This window comes from Argopecten irradians, chromosome 6 (genome assembly GCF_041381155.1).
Source record: "Argopecten irradians isolate NY chromosome 6, Ai_NY, whole genome shotgun sequence".
In the NCBI taxonomy this organism is placed as follows: Eukaryota; Metazoa; Mollusca; class Bivalvia; order Pectinida; family Pectinidae; genus Argopecten; species Argopecten irradians.
This window is the reverse complement of record NC_091139.1, coordinates 2,354,383-2,381,817: the sequence shown is the minus strand read 5'-3', so window position 1 is coordinate 2,381,817 and position 27,435 is coordinate 2,354,383. Positions and strand designations below refer to the sequence as shown.

Genomic DNA, 27,435 nt, shown 5'->3' with positions numbered 1-27,435 from the left:
ATTAAATACCAATTTACACAGTTTTGTTCAATAGCATGCTTGTGCTTAAGTGGCTAGTGTTAAGAAAAATAAAGATACCTGTGTAATCATTGTGATAGAAAAGTTATGTATGGAATTTGATTAGTTTTAAAAGTTAATCTAAAGATAGTTTTGAATGTTAACTCTGAGTCTCTCTGACAATTAGTTAAATCAGCAAAAATATAAAACATGATATTTATAAAAAAAAAATTCACTATTACTATTAGATCTGTTATAAATAATGAATTAGATCTGTTCATACTCAATGTTGAATACTACATTAGAAGTTCTTACTTTTTCCAGAGTGTAATTATCTCCCCTTATCAAATCAGCTGTCATCTGGACAGGACTGACCATGGTCTTAATTATCTCCCCTTAAATTATTTTTGGGTATGAGCATGATGAATCATTTTGTTTGAAATTTTAGAATTAATGTTTATTCAGGTTTTAAAGGAAGACATTGCACCAACTCTTACTAAGCTGAAGGAGGAGAGGTCGTCGTATTTAGAATATCAGAAGATTATACGGGAACTGGAACACCTTAATAAGCTCTACGTAGCTTACCAGTTTGTCTGTGCAGAGGTAAATCAAGTTTTCCTCTTTTACATCAGTGGTGTCTGTTTTTCTCCACAAAATAAATAAAGATGGAATGTATGCTATAGGTTATATTATATGTGGTCATCTTAACAAATCATTCGTCGGCCTGCTTCAGTGATATAGCACAATAAAAAGGGCAAGAGTTTCACTATACTAGAAGGCACAACAGTCTCCCAAAACACACCTGCAATTCATACATGCAACACACCACATACATGGGAGGCCATCCTTACATGATCCTGGCTTTTAATAGGATGTTAATTAATCAAACAAACAAAACATTCATAGTAATGTGTCAAGTGTTTTTAAATGCTATAGAAATTTTTTAAAACTTGGAATTCTTCATTCTATCTAAATTCATATCAATGCATCTATTCATAATTTTGTTTTCTTCATCAATTTCTAGCAAGATTAATCATTTTTGTGATCCCATGTACGTAATGATATAATTCTTAATTTATTAAATGGTGTTTGAACATTTTGACATGATTTTGAATAAACTGGAAAAATTCCTTTATGAAACAAAAAGATGTTACTGATTGCCAGTTGGGGAAAAAATAACGGCAGTTTTATTTAATTAATCAAACAATAAAAACTAGTTTATATATATCAAGAAAGAATTGATATAATCTGAATTCATTGAAATGGAGTTTTTCATCATCTTACAATGATGCAACATTGTTCATGTTTGTTTAATTTTTCAGGAAAGAAGAAAGAAATCAGCAGAAGATCTTCTACAGATGCAGGAAAGCATTCAGACGCTCAAGGAGAGAATGGTGGAGGTGATTACTAGCTAAGATTTATATCACACAGGACCAGGTCTTATCTCCCTTTGACTCATTGCTGGAGTATCTATATGTATATGACATTGCAGATAGGCAATGTTTGGGATTGGTATTTCATGAAAAATGATTGAAATTGATAAATATATGTATTATTAGCATGTTTCCTGGTCAGTAAATGGCTTCAGACGATGACCTAGTTTTGGTTGCTGGAAGTAGATTTGTTGTACAGTACACTTTCTGAAATTAAGGCACATGCTTGAGCGAGGTGTTCAACACACATGGTTCGTAGTAACATCTGATCTGAAGGATAAATTGTTTTTAAGATGAAGCAATCAAAATTTGTTGTTGCAGAGACTTTCCATGTTATACTGACATAATCCTAGTATAAGAATTTGAATAAGGACAGTATGGTGCTCTTAACCTTATATTTTAAGCTCATGGATTTAAACATTCTGATATAAATATTCATGTTTTAACCCTTTATAGAGACAACCTCCTATATATGCTATATATATGAATTTCCTCAGATTGATGGTAAAGTGAAAGAGTTGGATGGAGTCATTGAAACTTTACAGCGTAAGAGAGATGAGGAATCAGGGAGTGTGATGCAGAAATTAGAGGAAAGCCTAAATGAAAAGAAAAAAGCAGAGACTTTAGCACAGAGTGCTATTGACATCAAAAAGGAGGGTCTGAAAGCAGAGCGAAAAAAGCAAAAAGAGCTCTCCAAACACTTAGAGGATGTAGGTTAAATGAATAGGACCTTTGTCAAAGATTCTTTGTAGAGTTAGACCCAGTTAATTTAAATTTAAACTGGGATATTTGATATACAGTTTAATTTGAATCAAAGTAGAAATCTATTTACAATGTTAATCCTGTTTCTTGCTATAATATGAAGTGAATTTGTAGAAAAACTATAAGAAAGTTGTGATATACTGTAAACATGGACATTTTGCGGGTGGTTAATTTCATGATTTCCTTCAGTAAACTATACACGTGCGGGTTAGTTTCGCGATCTAATGATATTCACGTAAATTATAGAAAACTGTTAGTTTCCTCCCCTGATTCCTGTTTGACCATTTTCCATACATATGTTTGTTTGTCTGTGCAAATCATCGTATAAATCTTATTACAAAAGCAATCGCTTTATAAAACAAAGTTCTTTCCAAGTTAAAATTTGTTCATATCTGTCATTAGTTAAGTGCTTGATTAAAAATGAAATAAATCAGAAGGTGTTACTAATCCGCTTTCATGATTAAAATTTAATATAAATTTTACAAAGCATTACGCGTGGGGGAAATCGAGCAAACTGTGTGTGACTAGTGTTAATTTCCCCTCGCGTAAATTTACATGTTGACAGTATATCATAAATAAAGAGTCTTAAACTTATTATCTGTCATGCCAAATAGCCATTCTAATTTTACAATTGAGTATAAATAACATCTATGTACTTCTTTTTCATTTCTTAAATCTAGAAAATGATATTGATTCATAAAAAATCTCCTTACGCAATGATTTTGCTACAGGACAAAAAGACGCTTCAGTCCAAAGAGAAGGAGTGCAGTAAGGTGGACAGTACCCTAGAGAAATTACAGGAGCAGAGTAAGAGTGACCAGGAGGCCCATGTGGCTGCCCAGAAAGATTATCAGGCTGCCACATCTGGTCTGTCAAAAAACACTGACGGCGAAGATGCTTCTCTGAATGACCAGCTCATGAGTAAGTAGGGAATCTTCGAACAAACTATGGCAATTAACACACTTTAAAAAAAAGTCAAATTATTTTACAAATGATATGTTCTATTGTTTCGCAGGCAGTAGTTGACATTGACTGTTTTATATATAATGAAATACCTTAAAGATGCTCCACCGCTTACAAATGGTATTTTTTTCTCTATCAAAAACAGGAGCAGACAAATTAGGAATTTTCTTGTTACAAAAGTTACTCAATTTACACCATTACCACCATTGAAAAGTTTGAGCTTCTACTTCAAGATAAAAATATTAAAAATAATTAATTGTATCCCGAAAAATTCTGTGACACTATGTCCTATATGGAAAGAAGTACTGATAGCACATGCACTAAAAGCAATGTAAATTATCTTATATTATTTTTTGTGGTAATTAGTCATATATATATATATATATATATATATACACACGATTAAACACCAATTATTGTTCAAACAATGAATATCATTTATGCTCTATGCTCTAGATCTGTTGGTGATGGAGCATCTTTAAACAATAATACTCATTTGCATTGAATTATAATAAACATTCAATGTTATTTTATTGTTATTTTTTAGCTGCTAAAAATGACATCAGTACAGCAGAGACCGAAACAAAGCAGGCTCAAATGAGGTAAAACTTATATGTGCCATAGATTATAAACAAATAGATTGTGTACTGCTCATATCCTAATTTATGAGAAGAAAGCTATTCTGTTTCAGATATTACAGAGTTATCCACCCTCGCAGGTAGGTATTAATTGTGACGTCAGCTATTTGTGAGGGTAAAATCATACTTTTAAGAGAACGACGTGAGTTTCACTTACAAAATAATATGACGTCACAATGGGATACCGACCGGCAAGGGAGGTAACTCTGTAATATGCGAAGATGGAATACTTGAAATATTTAATCGCATATATGATCCTGGATGTGTCTATCTCAAAGTTGATGTTTAGTTCTGTTGATAGGCATACTTACCTATTAAAAATTTATTCACATTTTTTTTTTTTATCAATAATGTATGCCATTATAAATAAATAAATTACAGTGGGACCCACTTAATTTGAAATTGGTTATATTGAAGTATTGCTTGATTTGAAATGAATTGAAATATAATCCCTGTTCATTTGAAGAGATTTTCCATTCCCCAAAAACTTCAATACAACTGGGTTCCACTGTAGTTGATGTCTTAAGATAAATACAATGTATCAATAGATTCTAATTTTGAGAATGACAGAAACTATTTAATTAAGTACCAATGAATTTATTTAGTTTTAAGCTTCTTGGAAAAAGTATCTCAGGCTTTACCACTTACTGGTAAGAAATGATGAAATTAATAGGTTTGAGTTGATGATACTTGAAATATTTTTGTTGTGTCTGGAATAGACTAAAACATGCCCAACAGGAGATCAAAAAGAAACAAGGAGATCTGAAGAAAACAGAACAAGGATACAAAAAGGATCAGACTGCTTATGAGGCTATCACTAAAAATATGGCTGGTCTGGAGGTAAGTTTCTCAAATCATCTCTGAACATTTACTTTGTCAATGTATTATGTTTGATATCATGTTTAAATCACATATATATAGAGCATTTTACATGAGTGACTATGTAATAGGAAATGTATCAAACAAGATCAATAATTTGATATGCCACAAGCATTTAGGCAAGTAGCATATCACATTATTTTACGAGTTTGATGAATTTCATATCACATAGGTGTAGAATTCTATTTATCTCAGAAGTTCTAATAATAGAAAATACAAGTAAAACTTTCAATTTCCTTTGAAATCTGGCTCAGATGTTATGTTTCCTTATACTGAGACAATCATATGATGTCATATATAGATTATGACATCAATGCTACATGTGCCGTCCTAATAATGTTATTAAACATGTGTCTTATGATATTTATGACATGGCTGTATGACCTGGCTGGACGGGACACTTAATTTATAATATGCTTATGTTCCCTCAAGTTTTATTAGGTCACCTGAGACAAAGTCTCAAATGACCTATTCTAATCACATTTTGTATGCGTCGTCCGTCGTGTGTCCGTAAACAATTTACATTTTTTACTTCTCCAAAACTGCTGAAGCAAATTCAATGAAATTTTGCACAAAGCTTCTAAGGTATAAGGCCAATCAAAATTTTGAATTATATGGTCCCCACCCCCCATGGGGCTGTAGGAAGGGCCAAAGGGGGTAAAACATGACTAAAATTTCACAAATCTTCTTCTCCACTTACAGATGTAGTAGAATCAAATACTCTTCATAGATTGAAAGGTCTAAAGGTCTAAAGGTCCCAAAAATTGTGAATAATTTGTTTTCCCCTGGGGAGGGCAGTGTTCTCCCAAGGATTTTTTCACTGCGCTATGGTAATTTTTTCCCGTTGCAAACTACGCGGCGCAGCGCAAATAATCTTTTTTGTGCCACAATTTAATTATAATGACCTAGTGTTATAATCAAAATAAAAATAATAAAAAAATAATAACATTTTGATCTCACTGTATCATTTACTGAATCCAGATTAATTGCATTTAAAAATTATTAGATTTATTTAAATTTTTAAATTAAAATTATTTTAATGTGTTTCACAATTCTAGATTATTATGGGATTATGCACCCATCACTGTTTGTGTATCTAAAATATTTAAAACAGACTGTAGTTACTGTATGGTACTGTAAATGTAACTTTTGAAAGAGATAAAAAAATTATTGTTAAAATTTAAGTCTTTTGTACACTTGTATGACATGTTTATTATCATCCAATTATGCTTAAAATTTACAAATTACAATTTTTGGAAATTTTTTCAAATCCGGATTTCTGATACCCATCTGGCTCTATTATTACAATTACCTAATGGCGACCATTTCGGTTGCAAAGTTTGTGGTATCTTTCAGCAGTATATGACATTAAAAACGTGAGTACATCATTTACAATTGCATGCAGTGTTTGTTTTTGGGATGATGCTCACTAGCTATAATCAAAACATCTGTTGAAAAGGTGTCAGTTTGTTTCCTAAACTGCCGATGTGCTGTACTTCAGTTACGTCGCTGTAGCTCACATGATTGAAAGGGATTTGATCAGTGTTTTCTCCTCTCTCTAGCACAAGTAATCAACACTGTCACATTCGTAAAAATGAACCCAATCGCATGGCATAGTGGCATGACAGACACCGTAAATTTATAAGAATACTACTTGTTAGGTAGCAGGAGGGATTTATTATGAGGTTTATATTCAGTAGACCTACTTAGAGAAAACGGGGGTCTGATTTATTGATGTGCAACGGGAGGCCGAAAGTGCGCTACGGAAGAAATTCCCGTGCAACGGCTCAAAATTTCCATGTAACGGGACCGTTATGCGGAAAGGGCCTGGGGAGAACACTGGGAGGGGTTAAGTTTACTATAGTTTATATAGGACACACATTTTTGAGCATCATTTGGTCATTTGTAATAGGAAATGAGTCAAATGTTGTCAGAACTATCAGTTTGAGATGGCCATGGAATCCTATAAACAAATTTTCCATGACTGACCCCCAGAGGCCTAAGGGGCGGGGTCAAATAGGCTAAAACTTCAAAACACTTCTTCTAAAATTCTGGAAATGGTAGAATCAAATCCTTTTCATAGATGGAAAGGTCTGGGGAGGGGTCAAGGTTACTTATGAATATTATTTGCTTAATTTTCATAGGAAATGAGTCAAACTTGGTTAGAATTATTACCTGAGATAGTATTTTAAAATCATATTCATAGTGGTCCTGGCCGATCCCCTGGGAACAGATGGCAGGGCCAAAAAGGGGTTAAATAGGCTAAACTTAAAACACCTTCTTCTAAAATTCTGGAAATGGTAGAATCAAATCCTTTTTAGCTCACCTGCCCGAAGGGCAAGTGAGCTTATGCTATGGTGCAGCATCCGTCGTCCGGCCGGCCGGCCGTCCGTTCGGCGTCAACTTTTCCATTTAAACAACTTCTTCTCCAAAACTTGGAGACCTAGAATCCTGAAATTTGACTAATAGCATGCTGGGATGAAGGGCTACCAAGTTTGTTCAAATGAATGATCTTGACCATCATTCAAGGTCACAGGGGCCAAATAGGTGAAAATCTTTAACAGACTTCTTCTAAATAACCAAGAGGCCTAGAGACCTGAAATTGGGCCTGTGACATGCTGGAATGAAGGGCTACCAAGTTTGTTCAAATGAATGACCTTGACCTTTATTCAAGGTCACAGGGGTCAAATAGCCTGAAATATCTTGTTAAGACTTCTGCTTCATAATCAAGAGGCCTAGAGACCCGATACTTGGCATGTAACATGCTGGGATGAAGGACTACCAAGCTTGTTCAAATGAATGACCTTGACCTTCATTCAAGGTCACAGGGGTCAAATAGGCTAAAATCTTTATACGACTTCTTCTTAATAACCAAAGAGCCTGGGGACCTGATATTGAACCAGTGGCATGCTGGGATCAAGGGCTACCAAATTTGTTCAAATGCATGACCTTGACCTTCATTCAAGGTCACGTAGGTCAAAAAGGCTTAAATCTTTAAAAGACTTCTTCTTAATACCCAAACAGTCTAGGGACCTGATATTGGGCCTATGGCATGCTGGGATAGAGGGCTACCAAGTTTGTTCAAATGAATGACCTTGAACTTCATTCAAGGTCACAGGGGTCAAACTGTGGCATGCTGGGATCAAGGGCTACCAACTTTGTTCAAATGAATGACCTTGACCTTCATTCAAGGTCACAGGGGTCATATAGGCAAAAATCTTTAAACAACTTCTTCTTAATAACCAAGAGGCTTTGGGACCTGATATTGGGCCTGTGACATGCTGGGATCAAGGGCTACCAAGTTTGTTCAAATGAATGACCTTGACCTTCATTCAAGGTCACAGAGGTCAAAGAGGTTAAAATCTTTAAACAACTTCTACCTAATAACCAAGAGGCCTAGGGACCTGATATTGGGCCTGTGACATGCTGGGATAGAAGGCTACCAAGTTTGTTCAAATGAATGACTTTGACTTTCATTCAAGGTCACAGGGGTCAAATAGGCTGAAATATTTAAACGACTTCTCCTTAATAACCAAGAGAGCTAGAGACCTGATATTGGGCATGTGGCATGCTGGGATACAGGGCTACCAAGTTTGTTCAAATGAATGACCTTGACCTTCATTCAAGGTCACAGGGGTCAAAAAGGCTAAAATCTTTAAAAGACTTCTTTTTGATAACCAAGAGGCAAAGAGGCCTCTAATGTGCTTAGGGATGATATAAATTCTTATTTACTCTTTTTGTTAAGTATGAACCATCCATGATTACCAGATTGCAGGTGAGCGATTCGGGCCCATTGGGCCCTTGTTTTTAGATGGAAAGGTCTTAAGGTTTTTTACAAAAATTTTAAAAAATTTCAGGTTCGATGGAAGCAAATACTCTTCATAGATAAAAAAGTCAAATCTATAAAATCATTGACCGATTTCAAGGGCCAGTATGTAGTGTTTATATGTCTTTGTTTCATTCTATATTCGAACTCAGGTGACAGTTAAGGCCCATGGACCTCTTGTTAGGGTGACTTTATTATGTCCCCACCATAACATCAGGTTATATAAATCATAATCGTATTAATAAACAGACCCAGATAGATGGAAAATATAGGATCTTACATGAGTGTTCATTTCATGTGAGATTTTATGAAACAAGTTTTAAGAAGTAATAAACAGACCCAGATAGATGGAAAATCCTTATGTCGAGATGGAAACATATAGGATCTTACATGAGTGTTCATTTCATGTGAGATTTTATGAAACAAGTTTTAAGAAGTTTTTATTTTTGCGAGCCTTGGTGAAATATGAAATGAACACAAATTTAGGATACTTTTTATCACATAACTACAAATACCTGCATAACAAAGAATTTCACATCAAAATGTATTCCGAAAATCTAGCACAAGTTGCCATTTTGTCCCGCAGTCCTGGTGATCCTGATGTCACCTCGTTTTTCCTGACGTCATTTTAATTTATTGTTTCTGTCTGACGTCAGAATGAATTTCCAGCCAATGAAAATGGCTCCAGGTCATATTACACACTAGTGACATGCGCAAAAATATTATACGGGCGAAATCACTGGATATCAGGCGGATTTTGTGATAAAAGAAAATTTATATCATGTATTTCTGGCTTTGATTAAAAGGTTTTTTAGGTTAAAACTATAGATCAAAACAGAAATTTGTTTTGAAGGCAAAGATGACAAAGTCAGGTTGTTGCAACTTGAGATTGAAATAGAACTTTATTTTGTAGGCGGAGATGAAGAAGTTAGGCTTTGAAGAAGGAAAAGATGATAAGTTAGAAACTGAGAGAAGAACTCTCAGTCAGCAAGTCCAGAAACTACAAGAGAAGCTGGAGACACTGGAGGCAAGGTAAGATGGAGTACAAGAGAAGCTGGAGACACTGGAGGCAAGGTAAGATGGTGGAGTACAAGAGAAGCTGGAGACAATGGAGGCGAGGTAAGATGGAGTACAAGAGAAGCTGGAAACAATGGAGGCGAGGTAAGATGGAGTACAAGAGAAGCTGGAAACACGGAGGCGAGGTAAGATGGAGTACAAGAGAAGCTGGAGACACTGGAGGCGAGGTAAGATGGAGTACAAGAGAAGCTGGAAACAATGGAGGCGAGGTAAGATGGAGTACAAGAGAAGCTGGAAACAATGGAGGCGAGGTAAGATGGAGTACAAGAGAAGCTGGAGACACTGGAGGCGAGGTAAGATGGAGTACAAGAGAAGCTGGAGACACTGGAGGCAAGGTAAGATGGAGTACAAGAGAAGCTGGAGACACTGGAGGCAAGGTAAGATGGAGTACAAGAGAAGCTGGAGACACTGGAGGCAAGGTAAGATGGAGTACAAGAGAAGCTGGAGACACTGGAGGCAAGGTAAGATGGAGTACAAGAGAAGCTGGAAACAATGGAGGCGAGGTAAGATGGAGTACAAGAGAAGCTGGAAACAATGGAGGCGAGGTAAGATGGAGTACAAGAGAAGCTGGAAACAATGGAGGCGAGGTAAGATGGAGTACAAGAGAAGCTGGAGACACTGGAGGCGAGGTAAGATGGAGTACAAGAGAAGCTGGAGACACTGGAGGCAAGGTAAGATGGAGTACAAGAGAAGCTGGAGACACTGGAGGCAAGGTAAGATGGAGTACAAGAGAAGCTGGAAACAATGGAGGCGAGGTAAGATGGAGTACAAGAGAAGCTGGAGACACTGGAGGCGAGGTAAGATGGAGTACAAGAGAAGCTGGAGACACTGGAGGCAAGGTAAGATGGAGTACAAGAGAAGCTGGAAACAATGGAGGCGAGGTAAGATGGAGTACAAGAGAAGCTGGAGACACTGGAGGCGAGGTAAGATGGAGTACAAGAGAAGCTGGAGACACTGGAGGCGAGGTAAGATGGAGTACAAGAGAAGCTGGAGACACTGGAGGCAAGGTAAGATGGAGTACAAGAGAAGCTGGAGACACCGGAGGCAAGGTAAGATGGAGTACAAGAGAAGCTGGAAACAATGGAGGCGAGGTAAGATGGAGTACAAGAGAAGCTGGAAACAATGGAGGCGAGGTAAGATGGAGTACAAGAGAAGCTGGAGACACTGGAGGCAAGGTAAGATGGAGTACAAGAGAAGCTGGAGACACCGGAGGCAAGGTAAGATGGAGATTGTACCTTAGTGATAGTGTCTGCAATTAAAAAGATACTCCACCGCTGACAAATGATGTTTTTTATCCCCCGCCCAACGAAGTTGGCGGGGGATATACAAATGGGTTCCTTCCGTCCATCTGTCCGTCCGTCCGTACAAATGGTTTCAGGAGCATAACTCTAAAACCAGTAGAGATATTTCCACGAAACTTCATACACACATTGGTCTTATGGTCTAGTAGTGCCTTTTGCTATTTTTAGGTTTTCATTTTTTGCATTTTTTCCGTAACCATGGAAAGAAACATTGCTGAAAATATCATATTTTTGTACCAGGTTCGTTTCCGGAGCGTAACTCTAAAACTAGAAGAGATATTTCCACGAAACTTCATAGACACATTGGTCTTATGGTCTAGTAGTGCCTTTTGCTATTTTAAGGTTTTCACTTTTTGTACTTTTTTCTGTAACCATGGAAACATTGCTGAAAATGGCAGATTTTTGTGTAAGAATCGTTTCCGGAGCACAACTCTAAAACCAGCAGAGATATTTCCATGAAATTCATAGACACATTGTTCTTATGGTCTTGTAGTGCCTTTTGCTATTTTTAGGTGTTCATTTTTTGCACTTTTTCCGTAACCATGGAAACATTGCTGAAAATATCATGGTAAATGGTAAATGTTACTTTGCAAAACTCCACCCATCTTTGTGTATATAGTCTAATATAAATGTCAAGGCTGTATACCTGATTCAACAATTGCAGCCCCGCTCTACTTGAATTATACTCTATCTTTCTTTAGCTCAACTTCCTTTTTCCTGTTTTTTTTCATACACATAAGTCTCCACAATCAAACTTACTTCAGCTTTGATATCTCCATTGGCGGGGGATCTGAATGACTATGTCCTTGTTCTCTCTATAAAACAATATATTATGTTTTACTCACAAAAACGTGACATAGAAATTGATACCTACCTGCAAGGGCAAATATATAAATGCAGTGCACTACATTCAGACTCCAAGGATATTTTGTAAATGTGAACACAGTTTTCACTGATTTTACACATTGAATTGGTTTTAGAAGAAAAAAAAACCTCCTAATATACTGTAAACTTGATTCGCGATTTACTTTCATGTATTTTGTGATACAAGTAATTTCGTGACAGTTTATCTCTGCGAATGCCCTACATCTTCTATATTGAAAGGAATTAGCATTAAATTGTTAAATCTGAGAATGGGTATCTTCTTCGCAAACTTGTCTTGAAATGGAAATCACAAAATTTAGTAGCCTGGAAAGAAAGTTGGTTTACAGATAATTACTTCACGGGTTTCAGATTTCCACAGTTGCATTTTGAGTACAGAGATCCTGAGAAGAACTTTGACAGGAGTAAAGTCCATGGACTTGTATGTAAGCTGATTAAAGTAAAAGATGTCAAAACTGCCACAGCATTGGAAGTGTCTGCAGGAGGAAAAGTAAGTCATTGTCTGATAAATTATAATTTCCGTTTCATAAAGTTTTCAAACATAATGTTTAGAAAAAAAACTACAAATGCCTTTCCTTATATTTTCCCCAATAAATCACCAAAACAAACTTTGGTGGTATTAAAATTACCAAGGCTGTTTTCGTTTATTCGGAACAACTGGTCGACCATTTGTTGAAGTCATTATTTTAAGTATAAATCCTGACGGACCTGCAGTTTTTAATAAGGCCAAAAACAATTATATGCATGTTTCAGGTTACATGACTGAAAAAAAATAGGGTAGGTTGGTCGGGATTTTTTTTTATTTTATTTTTTAATTTTATTTTTTAGGAGGGGTGAGGGAGGGGTCAAGTGGCTTTATAACTACATTAAAAAGTAATTTGATTATACATGTAAGTTGTCTTTCAGGCTTTAGGCTGGCTAGAAGTCTTTTATTTGTCATTACTATATTCGTAATTGATCTTTATCTGGATAAACTTAAAGCATGCGTAAAAATTTAAGTTGAAAACTTCATACACAACATTTTTGTTTTGAAAAAGTGTGATAAAATAGCTAGGGTCGGGAGTAAAAACTAGGGTAGGTAGGGGTACCTGAAACATACATATTTTTTTTTAGGCCTAAAGGCATCTAAGAGCATTGTCAAGGAATGCCTGAAAACAATATAAAATCACCAGATCCATCTTTAATTCATAAACAAACAACTTGGTCCAACCAGTCAAACCATATAATGGAAACGGCCCCGGAGAAGCTTTGCTAGTATTTTATTGCACCTGCTGTTACTTTTATACAAACATTTAATCAGAACAAAGATGATGAAGTTGATAGATGCATTATCTTCAGAGATCTTCAGTATTACTATTAGAGATATTTTATATGTTTTTGAAAAAGATTTGATGGAACTGGCATTTACAAAGTTTTCAGAGTTTTGCTCTTTTTGATAGAATGGTTATAGTTTCTGATAATGTAAACACAAAATGGTTATGTTTTTTTGTCTGATCTTCAGCTGTACAACGTCGTAGTAGATACAGAGATGACTGGTAAAAAGTTGCTACAGAAAGGAGAGTTGAAGCGTAGATACACCATAATTCCCCTCAACAAAATCTCTGCACGCAGTATCAATGCTGAGACTGTCAAACGTGCTGAACAACTGGTACTTAACTTTTTCATTTGGTTTAAACTTTTGAGAAATGAATTGAATCTATTGTGACTAGGGTTGGATAGTGAAGCCCGATACTAATATAGCATCATTACTCATCTTTAAAAAATACCAGTACATATATATATACGCGCTAGGGAGAAAAAACTGTTTTATAGTTGTGTGTTTTTTAGCTCACCTGGTCCGAAGGACCAAGGTGAGCTTATGCCATACCGTGGCGTCCGTCGTCCGTCCGTCCGTCCGTCCGTCCGTCCGTCCGTCAACAATCGACTTCTTGTCCATAACCGTCGGTCGGATTTCAACAAAATTTGGCTGGTAGCATCCTTATGGGCTACTAACTGAAAATTGTACAAATGATGGGGCTGACCCCCCAGGGGCCTGAGGGGCGGGGCCAAAAGGGGTCAATTTGGCTATTTCCATATAAACGACTTCTTCTCTGAAACCAAGCATGGGATAGCACCCATAATACAATGGTAGCATCCTTATAGGGTGGGGATTCAAAATTGTACAAATGATGGGGCTGACCCCCCGGGGGCCTGAGGGGCGGGGTCAAATGGGGTCCATTTGGCTATTTCCATATAAACGACTTCTTCTCTGAAACCAAGCATGGGATAGCACCCGTAATGCAATGGTAGCATCCTTATAGGGTGGGGATTCAAAATTGTACAAATGATGGGGCTGACCCCCCGGGGGCCTGAGGGGCGGGGTCAAATGGGGTCAATTTGGCTATTTCCATATAAACGACTTCTTCTCTGAAACTAAGCATGAGATAGCACTCATAATGCAATGGTAGTATCGTTATAGGGTGGGGATTAAAAATTGTACAAATGATGTGGCTGACCCCCCGGGGGCCTGAGGGGCGGGGTCAAAAGGGTTCAATTTGGCTATTTCCATATAAACGACTTCTTCTCTGAAACTAAGCATGAGATAGCACTCATAATGCAATGGTAGTATCGTTATAGGGTAGGGATTAAAAATTGTACAAATGATGTGGCTGACCCCCCGGGGGCCTGAGGGGCGGGGTCAAAAGGGTTCAATTTGGCTATTTATAACCATATAAACGACTTCTTCTCTGAAACCAAATATGCATGGGATAGCACCCATAATGCAATGGTAGCATCCTTATAGGGTGGGGATTCAAATCCGTACAAATGATGTGGCTGACCCCCGGGGGCCTGAGGGGCGGGGTCAAAAAGTCAATTTGGCTATTTCCATATAAACGACTTCTTCTCTGAAACCAAGCATGAGATAGCACTCATAATGCAATGGTAGTATCTTTATAGGTTGGGGATTCAAAATTGTACAAATGATGGGGCTGACCCCCAGGGGGCCTGAGGGGCGGGGTCAAAAGGGGCCAATTTGGCTATTTCCATATAAACGACTTCTTCTCTGAAACTAAGCACGATATAGCACCCATAATACCATGGTAGTATCCTTATAGTGTGGGAATTCAAAATTGTGCAAATGATAGGGCTGACCCCCCGGGGGCCTGAGGGGCGGGGTCAAAAGTGGTCAATTTCCATATAAATAACTTTTTCTCTGCAACTTAACATGGGATTACGCTCATAATGCAATGGTTACATCCTTATAGGGTTTGTATTCAAAATTTTGCAAATGATGGGGCTGACCCCCCGGGGGCCTGAAGGGTGGGGTCAAAAGGGGTCAATTTAGCTATTTCCATATAAACGACTTCTTCTCTGCAACTAAGAATGGAAGAGCACTTATAATGCAATGGTAGCATCCTTATAGGGTTGGGATTTGAAATTGTACAAATGATAGGGCTGACCCCCGGGGCCTTAGACGGCAATAGATGCGAGGTCAAAAGGTCAATTAGGCTACTATTTTCATATAAATTACTTTGTCTCTGAACCTATGTATTGGATAGCATATTTGTATGGTATCAATAGCATCATTGTATGGTTGTGATTCAAAATTAAACTTTGGGAGTCAATTTTGCTTATTTTTCTAATTGTCTGAGTCTTGTGATAATTACTAACAAAAAACCAGGTGAGCGATACAGGCCCTCTGGGCCTCTTGTTTATGTATATGGAAACCATCACATGGACATTGTTCTTTTTTATTTATATATATATATATATATATATACCAATTTTAAAAAGTACCGCAAGCGTAACATCATATTTCAGAGAAGTACTTACGGAGAAAATGACATGAATTGTGTCCAGTACACAAAATAATGACGTCACAATAGATACCTACCAGCAAGGGAGCTAACTCTGTAATATACAAATATGGAATTTAGATATTTGTGTCAATTTGAAGAAAGTAACCTGATTGTATGGCCATGCTAAGAGAAAGAACTACCATGCTATTTCTTCATTTATATTTGGTAAATATAATGATAACAAAGATGTCATTTTCACTGAAAATAGTTTGATACAGATGTTACCATTTTAATTGTCTAGGTCTGAAAGGACAATAGTTTGATACAGATGTTACCATTTTAATTTTAATTGTCTAGGTGGGAAAGGACAATAGTTTGATACAGATGTTACCATTTTAATTTTAATTGTCTAGGTGGGAAAGGACAACAGTTTGATACAGATGTTACCATTTTAATTGTCTAGGTGGGAAAGGAGAACGTTAACACAGCTCTGTCTTTAATTGGGTTTGAGAAGGATCTCCAAGCTGCCATGGAGTTTGTATTTGGCTCAGCATTTGTCTGTAAAGACATGGACACTGCTAAGAAAGTAACGTTTGACGAGAGGGTTATGAAGAAATCTGTAACGTTAGGAGGTGACTCGTTTGATCCTGCTGGTACACTGTCTGGAGGTGAATACACATTGATTTATATATCTGAAACAGTGATAATCATACTTTATAGCTTTGACCTTATGCAACATTAAAGATGCTCCACCGCTGACAAATGGTATTTTTTCTTTATCAAAACCAGGAGCAGACAATTTAGTATTTTTCTTCAGTTACAAAAGTTACTTACTTTACACCATTACCACCATTGAAAAGTTTGAGCTTCTAATTATACTTCAAGATAAATATATTAAAATCAATTAATTGCATCTCAAAAAAATTTCTTTGCACTATGTCCTATATGGAATGAAGTACTTATTGCGCATGCACCAAAAGCAAATTCAATCATTTTATATTACTTTTGTATTAATTAGACATATATATATACGGTTAAACACTAATTATTGTAAAAATGATGAGTGTCATTTATGCTCTGTCGGCGATGGAGCATCTTTAAGAAAACCAAGTTTCTTTCGCAGCTATTAAATTTCACAATTTCTGTTTCAAAACATTTTTTGCATATTTAAAATTGAATGGAAATACATTTTAATTTAATTATGCAAAAATTGTGGAACATATCAATTTGCAAAAATAAACTTTTGCAAATTTACCTTGATCGTGAAATTTGCGGGGAAAAAATCCCACCTGAAAATTGATTTACAGTATATATATCGGAAATGTTTTATAATTCATTTTCAGCAGAGTTCATTGAGATAAAAAGAACGTTGTTCCAATATTGTGTACCTTTATTTGAAGTAACAATGATAAAAACCTTGACAACAAGCACTGATTATAAAGGTTTGTAAGATTTACTCTTGATGTTATGTAGGTGCCCGGGCTCAGACTAGCTCAGTCCTGGAGAAATTACAAGAGTTTCAGGATATTCAGGGAGAGTTACACTCCAAACAAAAGCGACTGTCAGAGGTGGAGAGAGAACTTAGCACTTTGACCAAAACTGCTGAGAAGTAAGTGTATTTATTCAACTCTTTCTGTACTGGTGTCGAATATAATCGACAGGATTTTATCCTCTCTCTTCCCTGCTATTGACTATAGTCGACAGGATTTAACCCTCACTCTTCCTTGTTATCGACTATAGTTGACAGGATTTTACCCTCACTCTTCCCTGTTATCGACTATAGTTGACAGGATTTTACCCTCACTCTTCCCTGTTATCGACTATAGTTGACAGGATTTTACCCTCACACTTCCCTGTTATCGACTATAGTTGACAGGATTTTACCCTCACTCTTCCCTGTTATCGACTATAGTTGACAGGGTTTTACCCTCACTCTTTCCTGTTATCAACTATAGTTGACAGGATTTTACCCTCACTCTTCCCTGTTATCGACTATAGTTGACAGGATTTTACCTCACTTTCCTTTTCACTATAGTTGACAGGATTTTACCCTCACTCTTCCCTGTTATGGACTATAGTTGACAGGATTTTACCCTCACTCTTCCCTGTTATCGACTATAGTTGACAGGATTTTACCCTCACTCTTCCCTGTTATCGACTATAGTTGACAGGATTTTACCCTCACTCTTTCCTGTTATCAACTATAGTTGACAGGATTTTACCCTCACTCTTCCCTGTTATCGACTATAGTTGACAGGATTTTACCCTCACTCTTCCCTGTTATCGACTATAGTTGACAGGATTTTACCCTCTTCTGTTTACTATAGTTGACAGGATTTACCTCACCTTCCTGTTATCACTATAGTTGACAGGATTTTACCCTCACACTTCCCTGTTATTGACTATAGTTGACAGGATTTTACCCTCACTCTTCCCTGTTATCAATATAGTTGACAGGATTTTACCCTCACACTTCCCTGTTATGGACTATAGTTGACAGGGTTTTACCCTCACTCTTCCCTGTTATCAATATAGTTGACAGGATTTAACCCTCACTCTTCCTTGTTATTGACTATAGTTGACAGGGTTTTACCCTCACTCTTCCCTGTTATTGACTAGAGTTGACAGGATTTTACCCTCACACTTCTCTGTTATCGACTATAGTTGACAGGGTTTTACCCTCACTCTTTCCTGTTATCAACTATAGTTGACAGGATTTTACCCTCACTCTTCCCTGTTATCGACTATAGCTGACAGGATTTTACCCTCACACTTCCCTGTTATCGACTATAGTTGACAGGATTTTACCCTCACTCTTACCTGTTATCGACTATAGCTGACAGGATTTTACCCTCACTCTTTCCTGTTATCAACTATAGTTGACAGGGTTTTACCCTCACTCTTCCCTGTTATGGACTATAGTTGACAGGATTTTACCCTCACACTTCCCTGTTATGGACTATAGTTGACAGGGTTTTACCCTCACTCTTCCCTGTTATCAATTATAGTTGACAGGATTTTACCCTCACACTTCCCTGTTATTGACTATAGTTGACAGGGTTTTTACCCTCACTCTTCCCTGTTATGGACTATAGTTGACAGGATTTAACCCTCACTCTTCCCTGTTATTGACTATAGTTGACAGGATTTTACCCTCACACTTCCCTGTTATGGACTATAGTTGACAGGATTTTACCCTCACTCTTCCCTGTTATGGACTATAGTTGACAGGATTTAACCCTCACTCTTCCCTGTTATTGACTATAGTTGACAGGATTTTACCCTCACTCTTCCCTGTTATTGACTATAGTTGACAGGATTTTACCCTCACACTTCCCTGTTATGGACTATAGTTGACAGGATTTTACCCTCACTCTTCCCTGTTATGGACTATAGTTGACAGGATTTTACCCTCACTCTTCCCTGTTATTGACTATAGTTGACAGGATTTTACCCTCACACTTCCCTGTTATGGACTATAGTTGACAGGGTTTTACCCTCACTCTTCCCTGTTATCAATTATAGTTGACAGGATTTAACCCTCACTCTTCCCTGTTATTGACTATAGTTGACAGGATTTTACCCTCACTCTTCCCTGTTATTGACTAGAGTTGACAGGATTTTACCCTCACTCTTCCCTGTTATTGACTAGAGTTGACGGATTTTACCCTCACTCTTCCCTGTTATTGACTAAGTTGACAGGATTTTACCCTCACTCTTCCCTGTTATTGACTAGAGTTGACAGGATTTTACCCTCACCTTCCCTGTTATGACTATAGTTGACAGGATTTTACCCTCACTCTTCCTGTTATCGACTATAGTTGACAGGGTTTTACCCTCACTCTTTCCTGTTATCAACTATAGTTGACAGGATTTTACCCTCACTCTTCCCTGTTATCGACTATAGCTGACAGGATTTTACCCTCACACTTCCCTGTTATCGACTATAGTTGACAGGATTTTACCCTCACTCTTACCTGTTATCGACTATAGTTGACAGGATTTTACCCTCACTCTTTCCTGTTATCACTATAGTTGACAGGATTTTACCCTCACTCTTCCCTGTTATTGACTATAGTTGACAGGATTTTACCCTCACTCTTCCCTGTTATCACTATAGTTGACAGGATTTTACCCTCACTCTTTCCTGTTATCAACTATAGTTGACAGGATTTTACCCTCACACTTCCCTGTTATCGATTTAAGTTGACAGGATTTTACCCTCACTCTTTCCTGTTATCGACTATAGTTGACAGGATTTTACCCTCACTCTTCCCTGTTATCGACTATAGTTGACAGGATTTTACCCTCACTCTTCCCTGTTATCGACTATAGTTGACAGGATTTTACCCTCACTCTTCCCTGTTATCGACTATAGTTGACAGGATTTTACCCTCACTCTTTCCTGTTATCAACTATAGTTGACAGGATTTTACCCTCACTCTTCCCTGTTATCGACTATAGTTGACAGGATTTTACCCTCACTCTTCCCTGTTATCGACTATAGTTGACAGGATTTTACCCTCACTCTTCCCTGTTATCGACTATAGTTGACAGGATTTTACCCTCACTCTTCCCTGTTATGGACTATAGTTGACAGGATTTTACCCTCACTCTTCCCTGTTATCGACTATAGTTGACAGGATTTTACCCTCACTCTTCCCTGTTATCAACTATAGTTGACAAGGATTTTACCCTCACTCTTCCCTGTTATCGACTATAGTTGACAGGATTTTACCCTCACTCTTCCCTGTTATCGACTATAGTTGACAGGATTTTACCCTCACTCTTTCCCTGTTATCGACTATAGTTGACAGGATTTTACCCTCACACTTCCCTGTTATCGACTATAGTTGACAGGATTTTACCCTCACACTTCCCTGTTATCGACTATAGTTGACAGGATTTTACCCTCACTCTTCCCTGTTATCGACTATAGTTGACAGGATTTTACCCTCACTCTTCCCTGTTATCGACTATAGTTGACAGGATTTTACCCTCACTCTTCCCTGTTATCGACTATAGTTGACAGGATTTTACCCTCACTCTTCCCTGTTATTGACTATAGTTGACAGGATTTTACCCTCACTCTTCCCTGTTATCGACTATAGTTGACAGGATTTTACCCTCACTCTTCCCTGTTATGGACTATAGTTGACAGGATTTTACCCTCACTCTTCCCTGTTATCGACTATAGTTGACAGGATTTTACCCTCACTCTTCCCTGTTATGGACTATAGTTGACAGGATTTTACCCTCACTCTTCCCTGTTATCGACTATAGTTGACAGGATTTTACCCTCACTCTTCCCTGTTATCGACTATAGTTGACAGGATTTTACCCTCACTCTTTCCTGTTATCAACTATAGTTGACAGGATTTTACCCTCACTCTTCCCTGTTATCGACTATAGTTGACAGGATTTTACCCTCACTCTTTCCTGTTATCAACTATAGTTGACAGGATTTTACCCTCACACTTCCCTGTTATCAACTATAGTTGACAGGATTTTACCCTCACTCTTCCCTGTTATCGACTATAGTTGACAGGATTTTACCCTCACTCTTCCCTGTTATCGACTATAGTTGACAGGATTTTACCCTCACTCTTCCCTGTTATCAATTATAGTTGACAGGATTTTACCCTCACTCTTCCCTGTTATGGACTATAGTTGACAGGATTTTACCCTCACTCTTCCCTGTTATCGACTATAGTTGACAGGATTTTACCCTCACTCTTCCCTGTTATCGACTATAGTTGACAGGATTTTACCCTCACTCTTCCCTGTTATTGACTATAGTTGACAGGATTTTACCCTCACTCTTCCCTGTTATCGACTATAGTTGACAGGATTTTACCCTCACTCTTCCCTGTTATCGACTATAGTTGACAGGATTTTACCCTCACTCTTCCCTGTTATCGACTATAGTTGACAGGATTTTACCCTCACTCTTCCCTGTTATCGACTATAGTTGACAGGATTTTACCCTCACTCTTCCCTGTTATCGACTATAGTTGACAGGATTTTACCCTCACTCTTCCCTGTTATCGACTATAGTTGACAGGATTTTACCCTCACTCTTCCCTGTTATCGACTATAGTTGACAGGATTTTACCCTCACTCTTCCCTGTTATCGACTATAGTTGACAGGATTTTACCCTCACTCTTCCCTCACTCTTTCCCTGTTATCGACTATAGTTGACAGATTTTTACCCTCACACTCTTCCTGTTATGGTATATTGACAGGATTTTCCCTCACTCTTCCCTGTTATCGACTATAGTTGACAGGATTTTACCCTCACTCTTACCTGTTATCGACTAAGTTGACAGGATTTTACCCTCACTCTTTCCTGTTATCGACTATAGTTGACAGGAATTTTCCCTCACTCTTCCCTGTTGTTGACTATAGTTGACAGGATTTTACCCTCCGTTCGAAAATCAGCTTGATTCGACTGTAATTTACAGAGTTATTACCCTTTGCACTTAAAACTATTATCGAACCCTGTAAACGCGATAACTTAAGTAAATATAAGCCATGCTTAATGAAACTTTGTATGTAGACTAACATTGGAAATATCTCGGACGACTTAGAAAATCAGCTCGATTCAACAGTAATTTATGGAATTATTGGCCTTTGCAATAATAGTTATTATTGGACCTTGTGAACGTGATAACTTGATTAAATATTAACCGAGCTTATTAATGAAACTTTGTATGCAGACTAACATTGGAAATATCTCAGACGAGTTTGAAAATTAGCCTGATTCGACAGTAATTAAGGAGTTATTGCCCTTTGTACTAATAATTATATTTGACTTTGTGAATGCGATAACTTTAGTAAATATAAACCACGCTTAATGAATCTGTATGTAGACCTATTAGATCTGTGTTTGTGATTCGTAAACAGAAGACATCCATTGGCTAGTACATGACATAATAAATGACATAAAACTTGTATCAAATAACAGGCAGGGTTCTCCCTAAGTTTCTTAATAGATGGTTAAAAATTACTTATGGGTGGTTGGGGGCTACAGGCCCCAGTGTTGGCCAATATTTATTTCTGACAAAAATAGTCGGTTGTAAACAAGGAAATAGATGGCTGTTTTTGCTGGCAACCGGCTTTTAACGAGAACCCTGACTGATGACCGTTAAGACTCATGGGCCTCTTGTTATCGTCTTACTGTCAGACAGAGAAACAAGAAAAATCAAAGAGAATTATCATTAAAACATGGTGGTTTATTGCACCCCGCACTTCAGATTACAATATCAGAATAATCTTGTGGCAGGCTCTAAATAATTCATATGATTATTTCTAAGTTGACATGAATAATAATTGATTGCACTAACCTTAACCTTAAATGAATTAGTACATAACAACTGGAGATTTTGTACGGCATTTTCTCAAAAACATCCGGGGTCGAGACTAATAACTACTTCCAGTATGGAATCTGGAAAGGATACAAAGTATTGAAAGAGTTAAATGTGACCTTTTGATGTTGGGACTGATATCAATTTTCCCTTATCTGGCCATGAAAACAGACTTCAAGTCCAAAACTGTCTTCATTTTAGACTTAGCCTATCAAAGATGACAGTACAAAACATTTCAGCATTTATCATTGGCATAGTCGAACCTGTAGTCCAAAATCCTTTATGATCCTGGAACCTTACCATGACTTCAACGATTCTAACCTTTACCTCTACAAAGATTATTTCACTTTTAAGTTAATGAAAAATACTGCTTGTTTCAGATTTACAAGTCTGAAACAAAAATATGACCTGAAAGTGCATGAAGCAGAATTAGTGAAAGCAAGGTTGGAGCAGAGTTCCCATCACCAACAGTTGGAGGAAATCAATTCTCTACAGGTCTCCATAGGTAGGTATACCAAAGGGCCAATGATCAATACTTACACAGAGTTGTCTTCTCTTGCTCTTTATCTCTTTGATTTTGCATAAATAGTTTGGTCTAAAATGGTCCTATAGCTAGATGTTGATATGAATTACAAAAAAATAGTTTTAGTAGAAACCTTTTACCAAATAGAATGTGAATAAAATATTTTACAAAAAAAAAACCAAATATTTTACAAAAAAAAACCCACCTACTGATGTGATAGTAGCATCCACTGATTGATAATAAAACAAGTTAGTCAGGGAATCTCAACATTTTTAAGTCAGATGACCGTTTGGCCTTTGACTGAGGTGCTAAGGAAAATAAATGATATGGCCACACATTGCAGGCCAAATCATACTGGCTGTGTAATAATGCTTTTTACAACTTGTTACACCAATGTGTTCAGAGGAACAAGAGGAGCTGTTAAAGAAAGCGAAGGAGACACAGGATAAGGCCTCTAAGAAAGTAAAGGACTTGGAAAATAAGATAAAGAATGCCAAAGCTGTGAGAGAGCAGGAGCTGAAGGAGGCACAAGCAGCTGTCACAAAGGCCAAGAAAAAGATGGAGGAGTCTAGTAAACTGATGAAGGAGAAATACCAGGTCTGGTTCAGTTAGGGTTGTGGATAGTCTAAATCACTGTTCATGAAAAAGGAATCTAGTAAATTCATGATGAAAAATACCACGTCAGGGCCATTTATAAAATAGTCACAGAGAAAGAAATTAAAATTTTTGTACTGAAATATAGATGTGTATCCTGAATGTCGGGACCCGGTTGTTCAAAGGATGATTAGCTTAATCATATGATTAGTGAAATTTCTCATTTTTCATTTACTGCAAAATTTGTGATTATATCTTCACTGAAGTCAGCAAGCAGATAAAGAATGAAGTTCTTAAGAATTTTGTAAAATTTATTTTACTAGAAAATTATTTTATCTCAATTTGAAAAGCCAAATCACCTTGCTCTGGTTATAAGATAATTGGAGGCTATACAAAAAATAAACAATATTATTTACCATTGCTGTTAATCCTAGGAGGTAGACAGTCTGAAGTTGGAAATAGAGGAGCTGAACAAAGGAATCAAGGGGTATGAGGAACAACTAGCTACAGTGGCTGAGACCATTGGACAGTATGAGGCACAGTTAGAGGAGCTGATGGAAAAGGCTAAGGAAAGCAAGGTATGTGTTGTATATGTTAGAGAAACTGACAGAAAAGGCCAAGGAAAGCAAGGTATGTGTTGTATATGTTAGAGAAACTGACAGAAAAGGCCAAGGAAAGCAAGGTATGTGTTGTATATGTTAGAGAAACTGACAGAAAAGGCCAAGGAAAGCAAGGTATGTGTTGTATATGTTAGAGAAACTGACAGAAAAGGCCAAGGAAAGCAAGGTATGTGTTGTATATGTTAGAGAAACTGACAGAAAAGGCCAAGGAAAGCAAAGTATGTGTTGTATATGTTAGAGAAACTGACAGAAAAGGCCAAGGAAAGCAAAGTATGTGTTGTATATGTTAGAGAAACTGACAGAAAAGGCCAAGGAAAGCAAGGTATGTGTTGTATATGTTAGAGAAACTGACAGAAAAGGCCAAGGAAAGCAAGGTATGTGTTGTATATGTTAGAGAAACTGACAGAAAAGGCCAAGGAAAGCAAAGTATGTGTTGTATATGTTAGAGAAACTGACAGAAAAGGCCAAGGAAAGCAAGGTATGTGTTGTATATGTTAGAGAAACTGACAGAAAAGGCCAAGGAAAGCAAGGTATGTGTTGTATATGTTAGAGAAACTGACAGAAAAGGCCAAGGAAAGCAAGGTATGTGTTGTATATGTTAGAGAAACTGACAGAAAAGGCCAAGGAAAGCAAGGTATGTGTTGTATATGTTAGAGAAACTGACAGAAAAGGCCAAGGAAAGCAAGATATGTGTTGTATATGTTAGAGAAACTGATAGAAAAGGGCAAAGCAAAGCAAATTATGTGATGTATATGTTAGGGAAACTGACAGAAAAGGCCAAGGAAAGCAAGATGTGTGTTGTACATGTTAGAGGAATTGACAGAAAAGGCCAAGGAAAGCAAGATATGTGTTGTATATGTTAGAGAAACTGACAGAAAAGGCCAAGGAAAGCATGATATGTGTTGTATGTTAGAGAAACTGACAGAAAAGGCCAAGGAAAGCAAGGTATGTGTTGTAAGTGTCACTGTTAGATAAAGTGGCCGAGACGATTAGGCAGTATTGGACTCATAGGAGCTGACATAAATGGCCCTAACCTCTAGTTCACGAGTTTGAATCCTGTAGGGCAGTTGATCATAGGACGATGTATAACTTCCGGATACTCCCTTTTTTCCCCACTATCTAGGTCTGGAATTTTTTAAACACCAACAAGTTGAATTAAACATTCTGATAGAAGACCTAAGGAAGATTAAGGTATCTCTTTATCACATAACAGATAGTGGGTTTAAACAACTTAGATCATAAAATAGAAACACTCTTGTTCAGTATTTAACAAAGAGAAATTCTAAAGTATTGCCTCATATTAATTTATATATTTGTACATATTTGTGAGTGCAGTCCTCATTTTGTATTCCTTTTGTTGCATATTACAGAGTTGATTACCTTGCAGGTAGGTATTGATTGTTATGTCATTATTTTGTGAGCTCAATTCACATCGTTTCTCCAAAAAGTATGATGTTGCGTTTGCACACACATGATGTCACAATCAATATCTACCCACAAGAGCAGATAACTCTGTAATGTGAAAATTCAGAATACGTAACAGCTGTACATTGATGTTTGTAGGCAGAGGTTAAGGAGGCTCAGACAGAGCTGAACAAACAGAAGGAGTTACTGAAGGCCTGTAATACAGACATAAACCAGAAAGTAGAGGAACAGCACACTCTCACAAAGGAACACCATGCTGCTGAACTCAAGATTCAGGAACTGGAACACAAGGTTTCCAAATTCAAGAGTGACTCACAGAGCGCTGCCACACAGGTATCAGTGATTTTCTAACACAATAATATCAGGGTCCTGTACCTTGTCAATGGAGAAAACACTACATTGCATCCTTATCAACATGTGTTTTAAAGGGTTTTTCTTTATTTGGAAAAATATTTTGAGGTCATCATGTCAGCTGATCAATGTCACTTTGGGTGAAAGGATTCAGCTGACCAGGTCTAATACCAAGATCAAAGGTCAAATCTTTCCCTGATTAATGATGGGACAGAATACCGTAAATTGAGATACCATATTTTCCCTATTAAGAGCTCCTCCTCTTAAATATTTTAGTGATGTCTATACAGGTTTTATGAATACTTACTGTATATCTATGATAAAGGTTCCTAAATAACATGAATGTTATCATTTCCAAGCGTTTTATTGTATGCTCTTGTCCTTATTTCTGATCTTCCAAACAAGAAGTAGCCATTTTGTGTATGCATGGTAAACAAACAGGCTAGCATGAAGTGCCAAAATGCTGTGAAACAGACTTAATCAATATTAGATACTTCTGGTGCATACATTTCTTCATAATTATGTAATTCCAATACTTATTTCACTTAAAAACGCAAGTTGGTTATAGTAAGTTTCAGAAAAATACAAAAATAAAACCAAGATGACTATAGTCTGTTTAAGAAAAAAAAAACATCTAAAAATTGTCTCAAATAATGGTACCCCCTCAGCCAATTACCCACGCCCAGCGCCCAAAAAATATATTATGCTCATGGGTAAATAAATTTTGTTATAAGGTTGAGAGATTGCTCCAATCTCACCACTGGATAATGGATGAGAAGAAGTATTTTGGACAGCCAAACGGTTCCTATGACTTCAAGGCTAATGATCCTAAGGAGGCAGAGAAGAGGATATTGAAACTACAGGAAACAAAGGACAAGCTATCGAAGAGTGTCAACATGCGGGCTATGAACATGTTAGGAAAGGCTGAGGAACAGGTACATAGCAATGTAGATCAGGCCATGTTAGCTTAACAGTAGATTAATCAATTAACAATTTAGTTAGGTCAGCAGGAACTGG

General features: G+C 37.2%; 1 protein-coding gene across 1 annotated transcript in view; it reads left to right on the top strand.

Annotated features, from left to right (window-relative positions):
- The window catches only part of LOC138324706 (structural maintenance of chromosomes protein 2-like), a 45,583-nt gene that overhangs the window by 2,176 nt on the left and 15,972 nt on the right, over window positions 1–27,435 (top strand). Inside the window, exons 5-20 of the mRNA XM_069269757.1 lie at window positions 463–600; window positions 1,320–1,397; window positions 1,928–2,140; window positions 2,924–3,113; window positions 3,703–3,757; window positions 4,513–4,633; window positions 9,412–9,530; window positions 12,110–12,248; window positions 13,260–13,406; window positions 16,001–16,205; window positions 17,011–17,146; window positions 23,286–23,410; window positions 23,832–24,025; window positions 24,457–24,600; window positions 26,206–26,400; window positions 27,153–27,353. Of these exons, the coding sequence (XP_069125858.1) occupies window positions 463–600; window positions 1,320–1,397; window positions 1,928–2,140; window positions 2,924–3,113; window positions 3,703–3,757; window positions 4,513–4,633; window positions 9,412–9,530; window positions 12,110–12,248; window positions 13,260–13,406; window positions 16,001–16,205; window positions 17,011–17,146; window positions 23,286–23,410; window positions 23,832–24,025; window positions 24,457–24,600; window positions 26,206–26,400; window positions 27,153–27,353 (2,400 nt within the window). The remainder of the gene's footprint in view (window positions 1–462; window positions 601–1,319; window positions 1,398–1,927; window positions 2,141–2,923; window positions 3,114–3,702; window positions 3,758–4,512; window positions 4,634–9,411; window positions 9,531–12,109; window positions 12,249–13,259; window positions 13,407–16,000; window positions 16,206–17,010; window positions 17,147–23,285; window positions 23,411–23,831; window positions 24,026–24,456; window positions 24,601–26,205; window positions 26,401–27,152; window positions 27,354–27,435) is intronic.